This window comes from Lepidochelys olivacea, assembly GCF_965140295.1.
Source record: "Lepidochelys olivacea isolate rLepOli2 genome assembly, chromosome: 24".
Classification (NCBI taxonomy): Eukaryota; Metazoa; Chordata; order Testudines; family Cheloniidae; genus Lepidochelys; species Lepidochelys olivacea.
The window spans coordinates 10,706,270-10,724,015 of record NC_140434.1 but is presented as its reverse complement, the minus strand read 5'-3'; the positions used below and the strand labels follow the sequence as shown (position 1 = coordinate 10,724,015).

Below are 17,746 nucleotides of genomic sequence, written 5' to 3'. Positions count from 1 at the left end.
CTCCTGAGAGCCACGCAGGAAAATGCAGTACATGACCTTATTATTAAAGATGCAGCATGGGGGAGCCTTTGTATGTGAGCCTGGGGCATGGGGAGACCTCACTGCATCAACCCCCACCCCCCCGCCAGCATTTCCACTGCTACATTCCAGCCCCAGCTGATAGGGCCTGATGCACTGCCTTTCCCTTGCAGCTCCCCAGTGCAAATCCAGCCCAGCCGGGATCAGAGCTGCTTCTCTCCCATGGCTGGCTGGTGGCCACAGTATGCAATGAGTTTGGTGGGTCTCAGAGCCACACCATGCAACATCCCTGCCCCCCCGCCCCCCGGGCAGGAAGGCTGCACCCTCCTGGCCCAGAAGCCTGGCAGCATTTTGGGGACTGGCTGCAGATGTGAGCGTTAGGCCAGAGGTGCAGGATTTGTGAGGCCATAAGCCACCAGGGGCTGCACCTGGGGAAACCTCCTCCTGCCCCGGGGGCAACTGGTTCCTTACAGAGGGTGGCTCTCTGGGCCTCTCCAACCCAGGTCCTGTGAGATCAGCCAAGGAACCAGGTGCTCTGCCCCACAGGCAGCGCTCCCAGCTTGGGGGGCAGGGAGCAAACCTACAGTATGGGGAGGACGGGGGAGTGTGAGAATCAGAGTGTCTGCTCCAGCCTGGGGGGAAATGTACAACCCCACTGTTCTATGAATGGGTTCAGCAGAGGAACATTAGTGGGGCTGGGCTCCATTGCACCTGTTATCCTGGCTCCGTGGGTTGGGCTGTGCCAGGGAGGGGGCGCCCCCAGCCAGATGAGGCTGGAAGAAACAGAAATCAAATGAGGAGTGGGAGAGAGGACTACACGGCTCCTCCTGCCCATGCAGGGGCGGGGGGGGGGGGGGGAGCTCTCATGGTCAGCATGGGCAGGTGTGGGCAGAGGGGACGTTCTAGGCCCAAGAGGGAGTTAATGTGAGCTGTGGGGGGAGCTCCTGCACCATGCCCAGCCTGCCTGGCACCCCAAGCACATTGTCCCCACTCACATCCTCCCCCCAGGCATTGCCATCCTCCCCCTCAGCCTGCCTGGCCTTGCCAGCTCTCTGGGAAATCACCACGCTTCTTCAGGCTCCTGCCCTTCCATGAATGGGGGCACATCCCTGTGCCCCCAGCCCTACCCCTAGCAAGGGGGCTGAGGGCAGGCCTTGCTGGGACAAAAGCCCCTTCTCCTGTGCGGGTCCCTCTGCCCCAGCCCAGTGAGCAGGGTGGTGCAGCAGCCACCCTCGGGGAGTGGGGGTAGGGGCGGGCAGAGGCCCCTGCATGCCCAGCCAGCCAAGGAGCTCTGTGCGGCCCCAGCCCAGAGATGCCTTGCATGGGCTGGAGCCCATGTGGCGTAGTGCTGCTGCCCTCTAGGGGTTGGCTCAGGGCAGCCAGCTGTGTATCCAAGGTCCCATCCTGCCCACAGCTTAGGGGGACTCCCCCTCACTTTCAAAGGTGCTTTGTGCAACAACGCCCTGAGCAATGGGGCAGACCCAGGCATGGAGAGGGTCCCCCCCATATGTACTTTCCCCACTGAACCTCTCCCAACCTGCAGCAATGGCTCCTACGGGAGCAGAGAGCTCCCAGGCCTGGCTCTAAACAGCCTTATAGAACTACCTTGAGGAGCGAGATCGCAGGGAGCAGCCAGCCCAGCCAAGCCCCAGCAGAAGCCAAGGGACAGAGTGGGGGTAGCAGGATGGACCAAGTATTGTCCTCTGGCCCAGGGAGCAGCCAGGGTGGGGTGGTGGGGTGTCCAAGTCCTACCCCCGAGTCACTGACTCCAGCCGCCCCTCAGCTCAAACACTTTAATCGGGTTCCAAGTCATCGTACACGGAGTGAGAACATCACACAAAGCGGCGGCCCCCCGAACCGCCTCACAGAACAGGGCCCCCCACCCAGGGCACCAGGCATCAGATGCCCTCTCGACACAAGAGCAGCCACTCAGGGCAGGACCAGCTGCAGGCCGGCCCCAGCAGGGTGCTGGCTCCATGGCACAAAGGCTCCCTGAGGCAGGAAGGCGGTGGGCAGGCCCCCGCCCCCTCCAGGTTCTGGCGAGCAGCCCCATCCCACGCACATGGCCAGGATCCTGCTCCCGCCGGAGCAAACCAGTCAGAATCCACTTGGCGCCAGGCTCTGCTCTGCCCTGCCCCCACCGGCTGGGCCGAGAGCCGGGAGCCCCGCGACGGCACTGCCCCCTCAGCCCACGATGACGCTGAAGCCGCAATGGAAGCGGTTCTTCCAGTGGTTGAGGAAGGCGCCCAGGGCCAGGGTGACGGGCAGAGGTGGTAGCTTCTTCTCCAGGACGCCCCCCACGCACCAGTTACTGTCCAGGAGGCCTGCAGGGGAGGGGACAGGAGCCAGTGGACAGCTGGGCGTATCCCCATCCCCAACAGCCGAGACACCATGCCCCGGAGCCCAGCCCCCACAGCTCAGACCCCCCATTCCCAGCTGGAGAAACCTCGGTTGAGTCCCAGACTCCAGGTCATAGAATCATAGAATATCAGGGTGGGAAGGGACCTCAGGAGGTCATCTAGTCCAACCCCCTGCTCAAAGCAGGACCAACACCAACTAAATCCCATCCTGCTCTGCCCCAGAGCCCAGCACAGGGCTGCTCCTGGGGCCTTGGGGCCATGAGCAGACCCCCAGCATGCCATCTGCCTGAGCCTTGGGGACCAGGTCACCAGCTCCTCCTCCCTGGCCCCAGCTCCTCTAGAGCTGTTGCTGAATCAGGGGAGCGAAGGGCCAGGAGCCCCAGGCCAGAGGAGCTGCCAATGGAGCAGGAGCCACCAGCCAGAGTGGGAGAGGGGGGAGCAGCCAGGCAGCCCTGAGCGCACTCGGGGGGGACACAGACAGAGGGCTCTCCCAGGGCGAGGCTGAGCGTCGATCAGCTCCTGCCCCCTGGCAGCCCCCGGGACAAGTCACAGGGCACGCTGGCTGCTGTCTCCACCCCTTGTGTTCCCAGCACTCAATGCGGTTGGGGGTTGGCCCCACACAGCCAGATTGGTGCCCCGCTCCTGCAGAACAAGCAGCAGAGGCAGGAGAAAGCCCTGCCTCAGGAACAGGGCCTTTCCTCTCTAGGGGACGCCAGCTCCAATCCAGCCCAAGGGCGAATGGATTGACATGGGGGATATGGGGCCTTTCTCCGCTAGGGGGTGCCAGCTCTGATCTGGCCCCAGGGAAAGGGAAGCGACTGGCTTGGGGTAAATGGGTCACAGGGCTTTTCCCCTCTACGGGGCACTGGCTCTGATCTGGCCAAAGGGCGAAGGAACTGACCTGGGGGATGTGGGGCCTTTCCCCTCCAGGGGGCGACAGCTATGGTCCGGCCCCGAAGTAGGGGGTGCTTACTGGCTCGGGGGAGATGGGATATGGGGCTTTTCCGCTCTAGGAGATGCTGGCTCTGGTCCAGTCCCGGGGTCAGGGGACTGGCTGGCTCAGTGAGGGGATGGGAGATTTCACAAAACCCTGGGCAGAGGCTTCTAGCCCTTTTCACTAATACAGCCTTACACACAATGAACAGGCAGGTGGTTCGCCTCTGCCCCCTACTGGATGGGATGCGAACAGCTCTGCTGTGTGTAATAGGCCCTATACTGCTCAGAACAGGGAGATTCCCCTGTAGCTCAGGGACTCTAGGCCTGCACTGTGGTAGCCGGGGTGTCCTGCTTCCATGCTCACTGCTGCAAAGCCCCAAGATGGTGCTGGGAGCTGGACAGGGCAGCTGGGACGTTCCCGCATGGCACAGAGGAGCGAGGGGAGAGCAGGTACGGGACAGGCTCCAGGCTCGGGTCAGCCCTCAGCAAGTGGGCAGAGGGAATCAGAGGCCAAAAGCCCAGAGTGGAGTTGGGAAGACTCCAGCTGTGAACATCCTCAGTCCAAGTCCCAGTAGGCTCCCGCCAAGACCATGCAGCCATGTTGGAGGAGGCGTGATTTTGCACCTTCTGGCACTGTGAGGGCAGGGCGTTTGTGGGTCCAATGGCCCTGGAGAAGCCCTGCCCCCTGGGAGACGCTGGCACAGCCCTGGCCAGCCCCCTGCACAAGTGGGGGCTGGCCCGGCTCCACACTCACCTCGGAAGACCATGTTGGCCTTGGGCAGGTTGAGCTGGTAGCCAAAGGCGAAGGCCGTGTCCTGTAGCCGGGTGTTGGCCTCCAACTCCACCCCGACCTGCACCTGCAGGGGAGAAAGCGCAAGGTGAGAGGTGCCCCACGGCTGCCCTGGAGGATGGGGGCAGTCCCCAGGGGGACTGGGCTCACCTGCTCATTGGCTCTGTGATAGTAGCTGGCATGGGCCCCGCCATAACCAATGTTCAGCGTCGCCACCCACTTGAGAGCTGCAGAGATACAGAGGGAGTGAAGCTGGCAAGGGGCTGGGAACGGCCTTTAACTCACTCAGAAGCGTGCTGGGGTGGAAGCCTGGCCAGGAGGGGACAGCTCGAGTAGGCGCTGAACAGGCTTCCCCTGCGATGCCCCTCTGTGCTGACCCACAGCCCCTGCTATCCCAGCCAATGCTCCCCAGTCCCATCCCTGCCCCCCACGCCCTGGGTCTCTAAGCAGGGGTACTAGCTGTGCCAACCCATGACATTTCTGTGCTCCAGGACTGGGACAGCCTCCCCACCTTTCCCCAAGGCTCAGCTCTGGCGCAGTCAGGGCTGGAGCAGTGACGAAGCCAAGCTCATACCCGTGTACTTCCCTGCCAAGGTGACGATGGCGCCCTCCTCGCCCGGGCGCCGGTGATACACCATCTCCCCGCCCAGCACCAGCCGCGAGGTCACGCTCTGCAGGAAGTGAGCCACCACAATGACTGCAGGGAGGGAGAAACCGTTAGCGCCGGACCCCGCAACCATCACCCCTTCGCTATGACGACAGCGTCCGGCATTGTGTGGTGCCTTCCAGTGCCACCTCCCGGGGCCAGCCAACGGGAAACTGAGTCACTGAGCAGGGAGGGGCCTGCCCAAGGTCACAGCGACTCGGTGCCAGAACCCAGGAGTCCTGACTCCCAGCCCTGCACACTAGCCCACGCTCCCCACTCCATCTGACATGGGGGGGCTCATCAGCCCCACAGCACAGAGCTAGCTGCCCCACTGCTAGCACCAGAGCAGCATGCCCATGGGGCTAGGCGCCAGGCTGTCCACACCCGGTAGGGGTTGCAGGGGCTGCTCCATGCCGAGCCCTGGGCTGCGGGCGGTGGAAGGAGCCAGTGGCAGGACAGTTTAGGACAGGAAGTGAGGCAGGACAACGGGGCCCACAGGGTGGGGCCCACCTGATTGGCTGAGCACGTCGGGGTTGCCCAGCGTTAGCGTGGCCGTGTAGTCGTCGCCACGGAGCTCCCCGTCGAACTGCCACGTCACGAACCGGGCCTGCTGCGTCTGCAGGGAGCGGCGGGGGCTTAGCCGGGGGCGCAGCACCCCCTTCCCCACACCCCACCCCAGACTCCCCATGCCCTTCCCAACATGCCCCTGCCCCATGCCTCCCCCCAGCCCCACTGTCCACCCTGCCCCATCTCCATCACAGCCTCACACTCTGCCCTGTCCCACACCTCACCCATTGGCCCCATTTCATCCCAACCCCATACCTCGCCTCACAGCCCCACCACAAACCCTGCCCCAACCCTTGCCCAATGCCCCACGCTGCCCCATGACCCAATCCTGCCCCACACCTTACCCCATGTCCTCATGCCATCACGAGGGCTCACTGGGGAGCAGCCAGTAAATCTCACCTCTATCCACTCTCCTTCCCTCAGCAGCTGGGGCCATGACCTGACTGTGTCCTCCCCTCAAGCCCCTTGGAGGGCCCTTGCTAGGGCTCCAGGTACAGCTTGGCACCGGGGAAAGCAGAGCCAGGCCCTGGCAGAGAAGAGCAAACCCAAAGCAGGTCCCCACCCAACCCAGGGCAGCTCCCCCCGGCTCACTATGATCATGGGGGGCATTCCTGCTCCACCCAGCCTTCCCTGCCCCCACCCTTCAGTCCTGGGGTTCTCTGTCCCCAACCGGTGCTCCACCCAGATTTCCCCCCAACTACTCCTGCATTTACAGCCTCCCCAGGGAGTTCCAATTAGCAGGGATTAAGCCCCGCATGACTGGTGCATACTGGGACACACCCAGTAACCAGGGGTGCGTTGGGTAGACTGTGCTCAAGGGGGTGGGGAAGCTGCGCACCAGAGGGGATTTCATCCCTTCCCAAGCACAGTGCTCCCATGACGGGTGCGGGGTCTGGCTACAGCCACAGCTGGAATCACACAACCTGCAGCACCACATAGGGGCTGCGAGGGGCCCAGCAGGCACTGGGAGAGAACACTTGGCCCCTCCCCTGCAGACTGCCCGGGGGGCAGGGGGGGCAGGCACTGAGGGAGCAGTCCCCATATGCCCCCCAGGGGACAGGGGCTGAGCCGTGTCGCTGTCCCCACTGCACAGAGGGGGAAACTGAGGCACAGCAACTGCCGGGCAGTATTAGAACAGGCAAGGGGAACCCAGCGTCCTGGTTCCCACTCCTGCTCTAGACACTAGTCCATGCTGCCCTCATTGCTCCAGTGCTTCTGCATGGAGCTGAGAAACTGGAGCCCCTCCCCGAGCCTCAGCCCTCTCCTTTCCAGCCCAAGGCAGCACAGGGACTGGCTGGGCTCCAGCCCCCCACAGCTCTAGGGGGTCAGCGTGGCCAGATTAGCAGCTGGGAGAGTGCAGCAACCACCAAGGTCCTAGCGCTTAACTTGCAGAGTCAGCACTTCGAACACCCCACATGCGGCCAGCCTCCCCGACTCTGCACCATGCCCTGCTCCCCCCACTCCACACACACACCAAGACCCCCTCCTCCCCACACATGCTTAGACCCCACCACCTTCACAACCCCTCAGTTCCCCCACCTCCAGACACATGCCCAGCCCCCACCACACATGCCCAGCCCCCACCACCTTCACAACCCCTCAGTTCCCCCACCTCCATGCACATGCCCAGCCCCCTCCTCTCCACGCCCTGCTCCCCCCACCTCCACAACTCCCCCACACCCTATTCCCACCTCCACACACCCCCAGCCATCCCCCTCCCCACACCCTCAGCCATCCCCCTCCCCACACCCTGCTTCCCCCACCTACACAACCCCCCAGCTCCACCTTCACACACATGCCCAGCCCCTAATGCCACACCCTCTCTCCCACACCATGCCCCCCACGCCTCCAACACACCCTGGCCCCCTAATGCCACACCTCCCCCTGACACATAGTCCCCCACTCCACCCACACCACCTCCTGCCTCCCCATGCCACACCCACATGCCATTCCTTTTACATGCCCTGCCCCACACCCGGCCTCCACCGCTCCCCTGCAGGCCCAGGGCGGGGCCTCACCTGGAAGACGGCCTTGGTGCGGATCCGCTCCGCCACCAGGTGCAGCACCTGAGCGTTGAGGCTCCCACCACTGTCGATGTCCCCGACGAGCATGGGGAAGGTCTGCAGGGAGAAGAGGCACGGCGCTGGGATGGGACTATGCCGGGAGGTGCTGGGTCCCCTCGGGGGAGCCCCACACCAGGTGCACGCACCCCAGGGATGGTGCAGTCAGCAGCCCCGGCGGCCCCAGGCTGCAGCAGGGGAGCCACCTGCCTAGGGCGCCTTCCCTCCTGCCCAGCTGCCGTGTTCCCACTCTGCTCGGGGGCAGGGGGCAGCAAGTCTGCCGGGTCTCCTCAGCCTGGCTCCTGGGAGCACGAGCTGTGCTGGGGGCCTCCACACCCCTCCCCCCCAGCTGGAGCTCTGTCCCCATCCCATGCCTCACACACGCCTCCCTCGCACAGGGGCTCCAGACTGAGCACAGGCTGGGCTCTCCTGCTCCCCCTGGTGGCACCTTCCAAGCTAAGCACTTCCAAAAGGAGAGAGCGGACTGGGGGCTAAGCCCCAACACTTCAGCCTGACCCCCATTCCCACCCCTAGGACCGACACACAAACACACACAGCCCAGGCCCAGCCTCCAAGCCAGAGCCCTGGCCCACACACATGGCCATGCCAATCCCGTCAGGGTGGCTGCCGTGCCAGTGGGCTGCTGTTCAAGTATCCTGAGTCAGGCTCCAAAGCACCCTGCGATGGCTTCAGAACGAGGGGAGAACTGGCTCCTTTCCCTCTCCTGACGGTGCTGGGGCCTTCGGGGCGCACTCAGGTGCCAGGTTCTCTCACTGGGCGGGGGGGACAGGAAGCCCATTCAGCACTGGGCCCTGGAGGCAGCTTGGCTGGGGGGCCCTGCAGCATCCAGCCCTCCTCCACCACACTGCAGCGTGACCACAAGGAGCTCACCCACCACACAAGGAGGGGCACTCAGAGCCAGCTTGTGGCCCCAGGCCCGCTCTGAAGGGGACGGGGGGGAAGAGCGCTGCTGCTGCCATGGGTCATAAGTCCCTCAGGCGTCTGGTTTGCTCAGCACTCCCTGTAAGAACCTGGCAAGATGGTGCCAGCTGGATGCCCACATGAGCAGGATCCAGGGATTCTAACCCAGATGGGGGGTGAGTGGCAGGGCTGGCTCCCAGTGGCTGCTGGTGGCAGGTCACACGTCCATCTAGCAGGCAGAGGGAATCTTCCACTGGGGCTCAGTCACTCACCTGCCACGGACCACAGCCTGTGTGGGGATCCCATACATCCCTCAGGAGGGGACCCCTCGCACTGCTGGGGCAGAAACACCAGGGTCCCAACCCTGACCCAGCTCCCTGTGAAGAGGCTCAGGCCTTGACCAACACTAGCATCTCTCCTGGATCTGCTCCTCCCTAGCACTAGGGCGAGCCACCAGCATTCGTGGACATGCTTCATACACCCTCTGCCCGCTCGCTCGGGGAGCTCCGGGTCAAACCTGCTGCAGAGACGGGGGAAGGGATCCAAGTAAGTCACAGAGGCAGGGATAGAACCCAGGAGTCCTGGTCACAGCCCCCTGCTTTCATGGGCAGATTTTCAAGCATGCTCAGTTACCACCAAGTACACTGGAGGATCCCCCGGCCCCCACTGAGAACAAGGGGAGCTGTGGGGTGCTGAGATCTGTGCGTCTCAGACCCCACTCCATGCTGGCCTGGCTCCCAGCACCTGCTCCAGCCCCCTGCACTTTGGGTCCCAGCTCACCTCGGTGGGACTGAGCTGCCGGTCCCCTACGTAGGTGGTGTTGAAGTGGTAGCTGGACTGGCCGACTGTGCTCATGTGAATGGTGTGGGTGACCTGGGGAGGACACAAGGGGATCAGGCTGTGCTGGGGTAGGATGCCGTGTGCAACCCTCAAGGGCTCCAGCTCCTTCCAGCCCAGCCAGCGTGGACAGTGCCACCTGATCACTGCCCCCCACAGCCCAGCTGTGGCTCCCCTTCTCCAGAGAGTACAGCGCCCTCCGTTGGCGACCCAGTGTGAACCACCTGGTTGCACTGCACACTGGGATGTGTAGTCTCCACAGGCCGCACCTCCAGAGGAAACATTAGGGGGCGCGTGTCCTTACAGAAGAGGGGTGGGTGAGGTGACAAAGCCCCCGCTCATTGCGCCAACCCCCTGCCCAGATCTTCACCTCAACACCCAAGCCAATCCAGGCACCTGTCGGTGGGTACTCAGTTGGTGGGTTTGAGCCCAGCTCCGAGAGGGAACATGTCCACACCCCCCATCTCCTTCCCCCCAGGCTTTCTTCGCTGCAGAGGGGCCAAGGCATGCACTGGAAGGGGCCCTCCAGCTCCACAGGGGGAAGCAGGTGCTAAGTTAAGGCCTGGAGGGTCCTAGGGAGGAGGGAAAGCAGTTGGAGGCACGAGCCTCAACTGACCTGGAAGTGGCTGCTCAGGGCCTTGTTGATGATCAGCTTCACCCCTTCCATCTGCTGGGGGAAGACTTCTGTAAGGAGATGTGACAGAGAGGGGCTTAGACACACAACGCAAGGACCCACGGAGCCAGAGACAGGGCAGCTGGCTCCTCTGTGCTCCAGGCCCCACAGCTGGGGCCGAGCTCAACAAGGACAATGAGTCGGAGGAAAGGCAACTTGGGTCCTCACCGCCATCCTCCCTCAACCCTTACTAGTCCAGGGCTCAGACCATCCCCAGCCATCTAACACAAATTAACTCCCTCCCATCTGCACACAGTCACTTGTAGCGCTGCCAATCACAGAACACGATCCCACAGTAGAGCTGAGTACCACAGCAGTCTTGCTATGGGACACTAGAACAGCTGTGAGCTCCCCCACAGCCATCGCCCCTGCCCTGGTCCCTGCAACACCCCCGCTGGCAGAAGCGCACTCTCCAATTCCCTCAGCATGCCTCTGTCCCAGGGGTGGCCAAGACTCACCTTTGCATTTCCGGTGGAGCTCATCGAAGCTACCCGGGTTGGTAAGCGGCTCCTCCCGGCGCAGCGGTCTGTGCAAGTCGAGCACTGGTCCCAGCACGTTCCCCATCACCCCTCACACCGCCTGGCCTTGGGACACAGGAGTGTAACCGCCCTCCAACCCACCCTCAAATCCCTGCCTCCAGTCTGAGGAGGGAAGGCCCGGAGAGTTTGGGATCAACAGGCGCCACGGGTTCCCCAGTCAGAGCACACCCAGCTGCCCCTAGCCCCTGGGATCCTATGCACATGACACCCAGCGGGGTCTGACACCTGCACGGAGCTGGGCTGAGATCGTGTCCCCACTCCCCCGGCCCTTGGGCCTGCACAACTCAGAGCCCGGGACGGAGGGTGGCTGCCCACAGGAGCTGGGATGCACGAGGTGCCCTGAGGTGGAGAGAGGGGATAACTGCCCACAAGACAAGGGGGAAGAGGGAACGGGGGGCTAGTTGTTGGGGGGGAAGCCCTAGGTGGGGGATGGAGAGCTAGTTGGCAGGGGGCAGTGGGGTTGCAAGGGAGGGGATGTAGGGATTTGGGGGGCTGGTATAGAAGGATCTCCCTGGGCAGGGGTTGGGGGACCCGCTAGGGTTTGGGGGCTCCCCGGGCAGGGGTTGGGGGGCTGGATGCTGGGGTTTCCCCAGGCAAGGGTTGGAGGACTCACTGGGGTTGGGGGGCTGGATGCTGGGGGCTCCCCAGGCAGGGGTTGGGGGACTCTCTGGGGTTTGGCAGCTCCCCGGGCAGGGGTTGGGGGGCTGGATGCTGGGGGCTCCCTAGGCAGGGGTTGGGGGACTCTCTGGGGTTTGGGAGCTCCCCGGGCAGGGGTTGGGGGGCTTGCTAGGGTTTGGGGGTTTTCCAGGCAGGGGTTGGGGGGCTGGATGCTGGGGGCTCCCTAGGCAGGGGTTGGGGGACTCTCTGGGGTTTGGCAGCTCCCCGGGCAGGGGTTGGGGGGCTGGATGCTGGGGGCTCCCCAGGCAGGGGTTGGGGGGCTGGATGCTGGGGGCTCCCTAGGCAGGGGTTGGGGGACTCTCTGGGGTTTGGGAGCTCCCCGGGCAGGGGTTGGGGGGCTTGCTAGGGTTTGGGGGTTTTCCAGGCAGGGGTTGGGGGGCTGGATGCTGGGGGCTCCCTAGGCAGGGGTTGGGGGACTCTCTGGGGTTTGGCAGCTCCCCGGGCAGGGGTTGGGGGGCTGGATGCTGGGGGCTCCCCAGGCAGGGGTTGGGGGGCTGGATGCTGGGGGCTCCCTAGGCAGGGGTTGGGGGACTCTCTGGGGTTTGGCAGCTCCCCGGGCAGGGGTTGGGGGGCTGGATGCTGGGGGCTCCCCAGGCAGAGGTTGGGGGGCTCCCAGGCCGGGGGTCTGCCCCGCACGGTGCCTCTAGGTGTTGCCGCCCCCTGCTGCCCCGCGCCCGGCGCTCACACGGCCCGGCCCCCGCGCTCAGCTCCGCTCACCCTGAGCTCGCTGGGCGCGGCCATGTTGCGCCCGGGCGCGGCCCGCGCAGGAAGTGGCTTCACGGGAGCGACCGCCGCCTCGGACGCCATGTTGGAAGCGGGCACCCCGCCCCCCACGTGCCTTCGGGCCGCGCGGGTCAGTGGGGCGGGGCCTTGGGGGGCATAGGGTGAGCGGAGCAGCTGCTGACTGAGGCCGCGGGTGCTTTGCAGGGTCACTCCTTTGTACCGCCTGTTCTCGTTAATTATCCCTTGTGTTGCCAAGCGCCCGTCACCCTGGATCCGGGCCTTGGGGTTTGCCCCCCTCTGACCCATTGCCGTGCTTCAGCAGGCCCAGACCGGCCACGGAGGGACCAGCTGCCAGAGCCGGGCTTGGGTGTCAGGGGTACTTGTGGCTCCTGTGACTCTGGACAGCTCCCATTGCAGCTCCCTGCCTCAGTTTCCCCATCTGCACAATGGGACAGTGATACCGACCCCCAACCCCTGGCTGTTGGGGGGCCGAGGTCACTAGTGTCTGTGAAGCGCCTGATGGTCATTAGCCCTCCCGCACTGTTTTTGGTTAAGGGGGGAGGGGCCCCTGGAGGCCTGCACAAACCCCAGCCCAGGCAGCCTCCCCTCTCCCCCCCTGCACTTTCTTTAGGGCACTCCCTCTTCCCAGCCATTGGCACCGTTGCTATGCGCTGTTAGCCCTCACCCCCAGGTGGCTGCATTTTCAGAGGGGCAGAGTGATCCCTCTCTGTTTGGGTTGATGACTGTGCCTGGCTGGGACCCCCCCAGGCAGGGCCGGCTCCAGGCACCAGCGTTCCAAGAAAGGGGCGGCAGAGTCTCCGCGGGGGCGGCAATTTGGCTCTCTCCTGCCGCTGGCGGCGAAAGTTTTTTTCACTGCTTGGGGCAGCAAAAACGGTAGAGCCTGCAAGAGGGCGGAGGCTCATCAATGTGTATTAAAGCTGAATGTCCAGTCGGAGCAGGGTCTATGACCGGACAATGGTTCTGCCTCACTCCCGATCTCTGGCTTCTTCTCCCTGCCGCAGCTGGGGTCTGGGAGCCACGCTGAGCTCTGTCCACCTCCCCCACATTGACAGGCTGCAGGACCCTGTCAGAAGGGACCATCATGATCATCTAGTCTGATCTGCACATTATGGGTCACAGAACCTCTCCCACCCACTCCTGTAATAGATCCCTAACCTCTGGCTGAGTTACTGACGTCCTCAAATCATGAGTTAAAGACTTCAGATTACAGAGAATCCATGGCCATGGGGCTTCCCAGCAATGGATCTGAGCAGCTGCAGTTTCCTGCCCCGGGCTGGGTTTGGGGGTGTTTCCAAGCTGGGGGTCTACAACTGGCTGGAGCACAGCATTGCAGGAGCTGGCTGCTGAATGAGGGAGCAGGTGAACTGGGGGGCAGGGGAAGTTGTAGGGTGCCGTACATCAGCAAGGGTAAGGGGGACCTGTTTTCTCCCTGCTCCAGCTCTTTGTTCTGATGGGAGAGGGAGCCCCTTTCTCCCCAGAACCTCCTCCCATGACCCCTGATCACAGGGCCCTAGGTTGACCAGGTGGTCCCCCTCCAGAGTGGGGTCCTGGCCATGTCGCCTCAGGCCAGGCTGTTAGTGAACCCCCCACACCACATAAAGGAGAGGAACCCTCTGCACCCTGTGACCCAGCTGGAGCAGGGCCCTCGCTGGCCAGCTCCCAGCCCCTGCTCGCTCTCCATGGCCCACTGCCTCCCCACAGTCAACACAGGGCTTTCCTGGAAACAGAATCAAACAAACAAAGTGACCAAGCTGGAGAAGCCTGGCAGGGCCTCTGAGCTGCCCTTGTTTTTATCTGGCTTTGAGGGAAGGAGCCCAGCAGGGCCTGCCCCCTTGTATCCCCCTAGGGCCTGCGATCTGCTGTCCTGGGTGTGTTCCCAGCTGTGGGGAAGGAGTCTAGAAAAGGTCTGCCCTGGTGCTGCCTGTGTGGGGTTGGCACTTATATAACTGGCCCTTTGCACAGAGGAACATGAGGCCTCTCTCAACATGGGGCCTCTCCCTGTGTCAGGGAAGCAGCCAGGCGTGGGAGCAGCCACACAGCCCTTTGGAGGTGCCCCTGACCAGGATGGTTTGTGCTGGACTGCAGGAAATGGGATGAGCCCAAACTGGGCCCTGGACACCTCTGGGCTTTAGGAGAGTTCCTGCCTGGGCCCCGTTTTGGTGGGGCAGGTGGAGTAGGCCTATCTATGTTGAAAGGTGGCCCTAATGTAGAATTGATCAATGAAATTGATTTTAATTGTTCACTTTATTAATATAACTTCATAAGCAAAGTTTTATGAATGAAACTACATTCATTCATGAACCAGGTACCCCAATAACTGGCTAATTGAGTTTCACTTTCAATCCAATTGCTGCTGAAATTTGCACTGCTTCAACGTTGTAACTTCTGCTCACTGTTTGTCATTCATTATACTTGTTCGTATTGGAACTTCTGTTCTCTGTCTGCTATTCCTTACACTTGTCCATGTTGTAGCCCAAACTCCATTTTAACTTGTCCCAAACTCCATTTTAAAATGCTCACTTCATTTTTGCAAAACCCTGCTATAATCTGATTTGTGTAATTTAGATGTGTGAATGAGGGATGTGTGGATGATGGAATCAACCTCCAGCCCCGGCCCGTCCTGGTGAAATAAAGTGTAAACACCAACGGCTGAAGATGCAGACAACAGCCCTGACAAAGTAAGAGGAGTCCAACCTCAAAAGAAAAGAACAAAAGTACAACTGAAGGAACATCAAAGCCAAGTCCCAGGCTGAAAGTCATGTCTGCAATTGACGGGTGATCAATCACACCGGACCCAGAGGCAGCGTGACACAGCAAGACCTATAGACTCTGGATCCAAACTCAACCCTACAAAAAGGACGGGTGAGAGGGAAGACTTTGGAGAGTAACATTCCGCTGCCAACATGGAAGGGCATGGGGGCATGCCCCACAGAGACCCAGCCCTTCCTTGTGCCCGGCTTTCCTGGCCAGTTAGCCGCCACAAGCTATGAAAAATGGGGGATTGGTCCTGCTTCGAGCAGGGGGTTGGACTCGATGACCTCCTGAGGTCCCTTCCAACCCTGATATTCTATGATTCTATGATAACCCAAGCCACAAACTCAAGCTACATTCAGGACTGGTAACTATCTAGCAGCTGCAGAACATTTGGGTGTGTGTGTGTGTGTAGGTAATTAGATATTAGTTATTGGTCTTAAATCAAATTGTGTTATTATAATAAACGTGACATCCTGTCTTGTCCCCTGAAATGATCCTGTGCAGTTTTGTCTGTATAACACTAACCCAGAGGGCAGGGAGAGGGGCTGTGCCAACACAGAGTAGAGCTGGTATGGAATAGAGCTGTTTGCGACCACATTCTGTATGAGATACCAAACCTGTCCCCAGGGCAATGCTTGGGTTACAGGCGCCAGGGGTTAAGTCAGGAAATGCTGGTGCTAAGTTGATCTGGGTAACTCTAACTGGGCCCTATGGGACAGGGGCGGGGAATGCTGCAGGCTCTTTCTTTGACTGGGACTCCTCTATACATAAGGAGTGAGCAGTAGATTTTCACCCACCAATGATTTTCATTTTAAAATGAAGGAAAACCAGAGCAAGAAAGATGCAACACGTAGGTGAGAACACAGTGTGCGTCTCCTCTAACATTCTGCAACACGTCTGAGCAAATGGCTGGAGGAGAGGGATGAGGAACATGATGGTGCCACCCACAGAGGCCACGAGGCTGCCCAGTTAGGCGCTCCAGACACTGCAGTGAGCATCTCCCAGGGGTTTGTCTATACACACATCCTCCGGGCCTGGATGGGATCCTGGCCTGGCCTCTGCTCATGGTTACAGCTGGGGGAATCCCCAGGAGCTGTATCAGTGCCAGAAGGTGACTCCAGCTTCACACAGACGTCAGCGAGATCCTGATCTGGGCAGGTGACCCTGTGTGCATCCCCCAAGCGCCCAGTCATCCTGCCAACATCGGGCCAAACCCAGGCAGTGAGCCAAACCCATGGCCATCGCAAGCTCCAGTGGAAAAGCAAACAGTTCAGCACCTCTGGGTTGGGGTCTGTGCATCTGTAGGCAAAGTGGCATGGGGGGCTCAACTTGTGCCCTAGCGCTGTCCACCAGGCCAGGCGCAGAACCCCAGGCCACACCCGACCTGAAGGGGGGCTGCCAAACTAGGCCATTCCCCCCCTCCAAGGCCCCACACCAGCCGAGCCTTCCCCCCGCCCGGGCTGCCCTGGCACATGCCAAGTGTAGCACTGCACTTCGAGGGCTCTGGGCTCCACCCAGCCCCCGCAGAGGGCCGCACGCTTGGGAAAGTGAGGGCTGCGCATCTGCCTTGCCCTTCTGGGCTCAGGGATTTGCTAGCCCTGTTGCTGGCTGACCCAAGGTCTTGTCTCCCCATAATCCCGTGGCCGGGAAAGCCCCAGGGCCCCTAGTACTGGGCCAGCTCCAGGGACCTGCCATGTGACAACAGGAGAGAGCCAGCAAGCCACTTTCTGCTGCTACTGACTGAGGAGCTTTGTCTGAGTCAGGGAAACCTTACAGCTGCCTCCCGCTCCGCTGGCTGCACCGGGGAGCATCTGCCATGGGCCCGCCCAGCCTGGCTCCTCACGTGGCTGGGCACTGGCCTGTGGCAGGGGCAGGTGAAAGCCCCTCCTAGGTGCTCTGTGGAGTGGTTAGGCACAGGAGGGGGAGTGCTGCTCCTGGTCCTCTCGGGCAGGTCACATCTTGGCTCTGTGCCTCAGTTTCCCCAGGGGCTGTGGGCTGGATAAATAAATGCTGCTCGAGGGCTTTGAGATCCTCCAAGGACAGGAGCTGGAGAGCAATGAGTGCTCTTACACCCTCCTGCACTGTGCAGCTTAACCTGGAATGTCCCATGGGGCCAATCCTCCCCCCTCTTCCTCCCCCCCACCCCGGCCGCCCCCGCTGACTCATCCTGACATGTTGGAGGTTAACAGTCAGTGAATGATAAGATTAAGCCACACTGGCCTTCACCCTGTGGCTCAGAACTGCCCCTGGGCGCACAGATAGTGGGGGTGCGCTGGACTAGTCCAGGCAGGACAGCTCTGAGGGAGAGCAGGGGCTTGTGGCATGCAGGGAGCAGGAGACTTCTCCCCGCAGCCTGCACCCAGCTTTCCCCTACAGGGCTCCAGGTCAGCTAGCAAACCTTGGCCACCAGCAGCCACAGCCCCACAGATCAGACACCCCCGGGGGGGCTCCAGCCCCGTGCTCTCCTGCTAAGCACTGGGACCCTTTCCCATGGCAAATGCTGGCTAAGCCCCTAGGAGCTGGCTGACCCTGTGGTCTGGTGGCTCTGGTAGGAGGTGCTAGTGAGGGTTAGGGAGGCAGGCTGGCTCCAGCCTCCTTCCTGGATCGAGGCCCCAGCAGCTGGAATCCCTCCCTGCTCGCTGGCCTGTGTGCCCCACACAGGCTGTAAGGGTTAATGCTCTCCTTGTGGGGCACATGACAGGCAGGGCTGAGTCACTGCCCTGTCCAGCTCCACTAGCCCCACACTTGCCCTCTCCAGGACCCCCATTCACAGGGGAATAGGAGATAGCAGTGAGTCTTACCAGCTCGGCCCTGGGTCCCACCCAGCCTGCCCCATCTGCTTCCTGGGGCAGCCCATCTGCTCCAGCTAATCTAGAGCTTTTACCCGTGATGGCCAATTCCTCCCCTAGCACCGAGTACACCTGGCCAGATGTATAGTGTTACCTGGGGCGGGGGGGAAGAGGAGGGGGGAGCAGGTCAGAGATTCCTTCCTGACCCTTGCAGTGACCTGTCCTGAAGCCTGATACCTGCTCCACCTTATGGTGAGGCCAGCCCCAGAACTCACTCTTGGTCAGACACATCCAGGGCTGTGCTCAACTCCGACTCCCTGCAGCAGATCCACTGTGCAATCCCCTTTACTAATGTGTAGGCACTATGGGGGGAAGAGACAATGCCAGCGAAGTGGGTACCCCCCCAGAGCACGTCCTTTGTGGCACAGCCTGGC

At 61.8% G+C, this 17,746-nt stretch overlaps 1 protein-coding gene across 1 annotated transcript; it reads right to left on the bottom strand.

Moving 5' to 3' along the window:
* Positions 1–1,797: 1,797 nt before the first annotated feature.
* TOMM40L (translocase of outer mitochondrial membrane 40 like) lies at positions 1,798–11,827 on the bottom strand. Its single transcript, XM_084613336.1, has 9 exons — positions 10,267–11,827; positions 9,752–9,819; positions 9,079–9,171; positions 7,336–7,437; positions 5,261–5,366; positions 4,679–4,801; positions 4,255–4,331; positions 4,069–4,171; positions 1,798–2,342 (listed from the first exon to the last, which is right to left on the bottom strand). The coding sequence occupies exons 1-9, from the start codon at positions 10,370–10,372 to the stop codon at positions 2,203–2,205; spliced, it is 918 nt and encodes a 305-aa protein (XP_084469462.1). The 5' UTR covers positions 10,373–11,827; the 3' UTR covers positions 1,798–2,202.
* Positions 11,828–17,746: the final 5,919 nt, after the last annotated feature.

Coding starts and splice junctions, on each gene's coding strand:
- TOMM40L (XM_084613336.1), bottom strand. CDS start 10,372: ATGGGGAACGTGCTGGGACCAGTGCTCGACTTGCACAGACCGCTGCGC. Junction 9,172..9,751: donor CCCTGAGCAGCCACTTCCAG/GTCAGTTGAGGC, acceptor TGTCCTCCCCAG/GTCACCCACACCATTCACAT. Junction 2,343..4,068: donor GGCCAACATGGTCTTCCGAG/GTGAGTGTGGAG, acceptor CCTCCCCTGCAG/GCCTCCTGGACAGTAACTGG.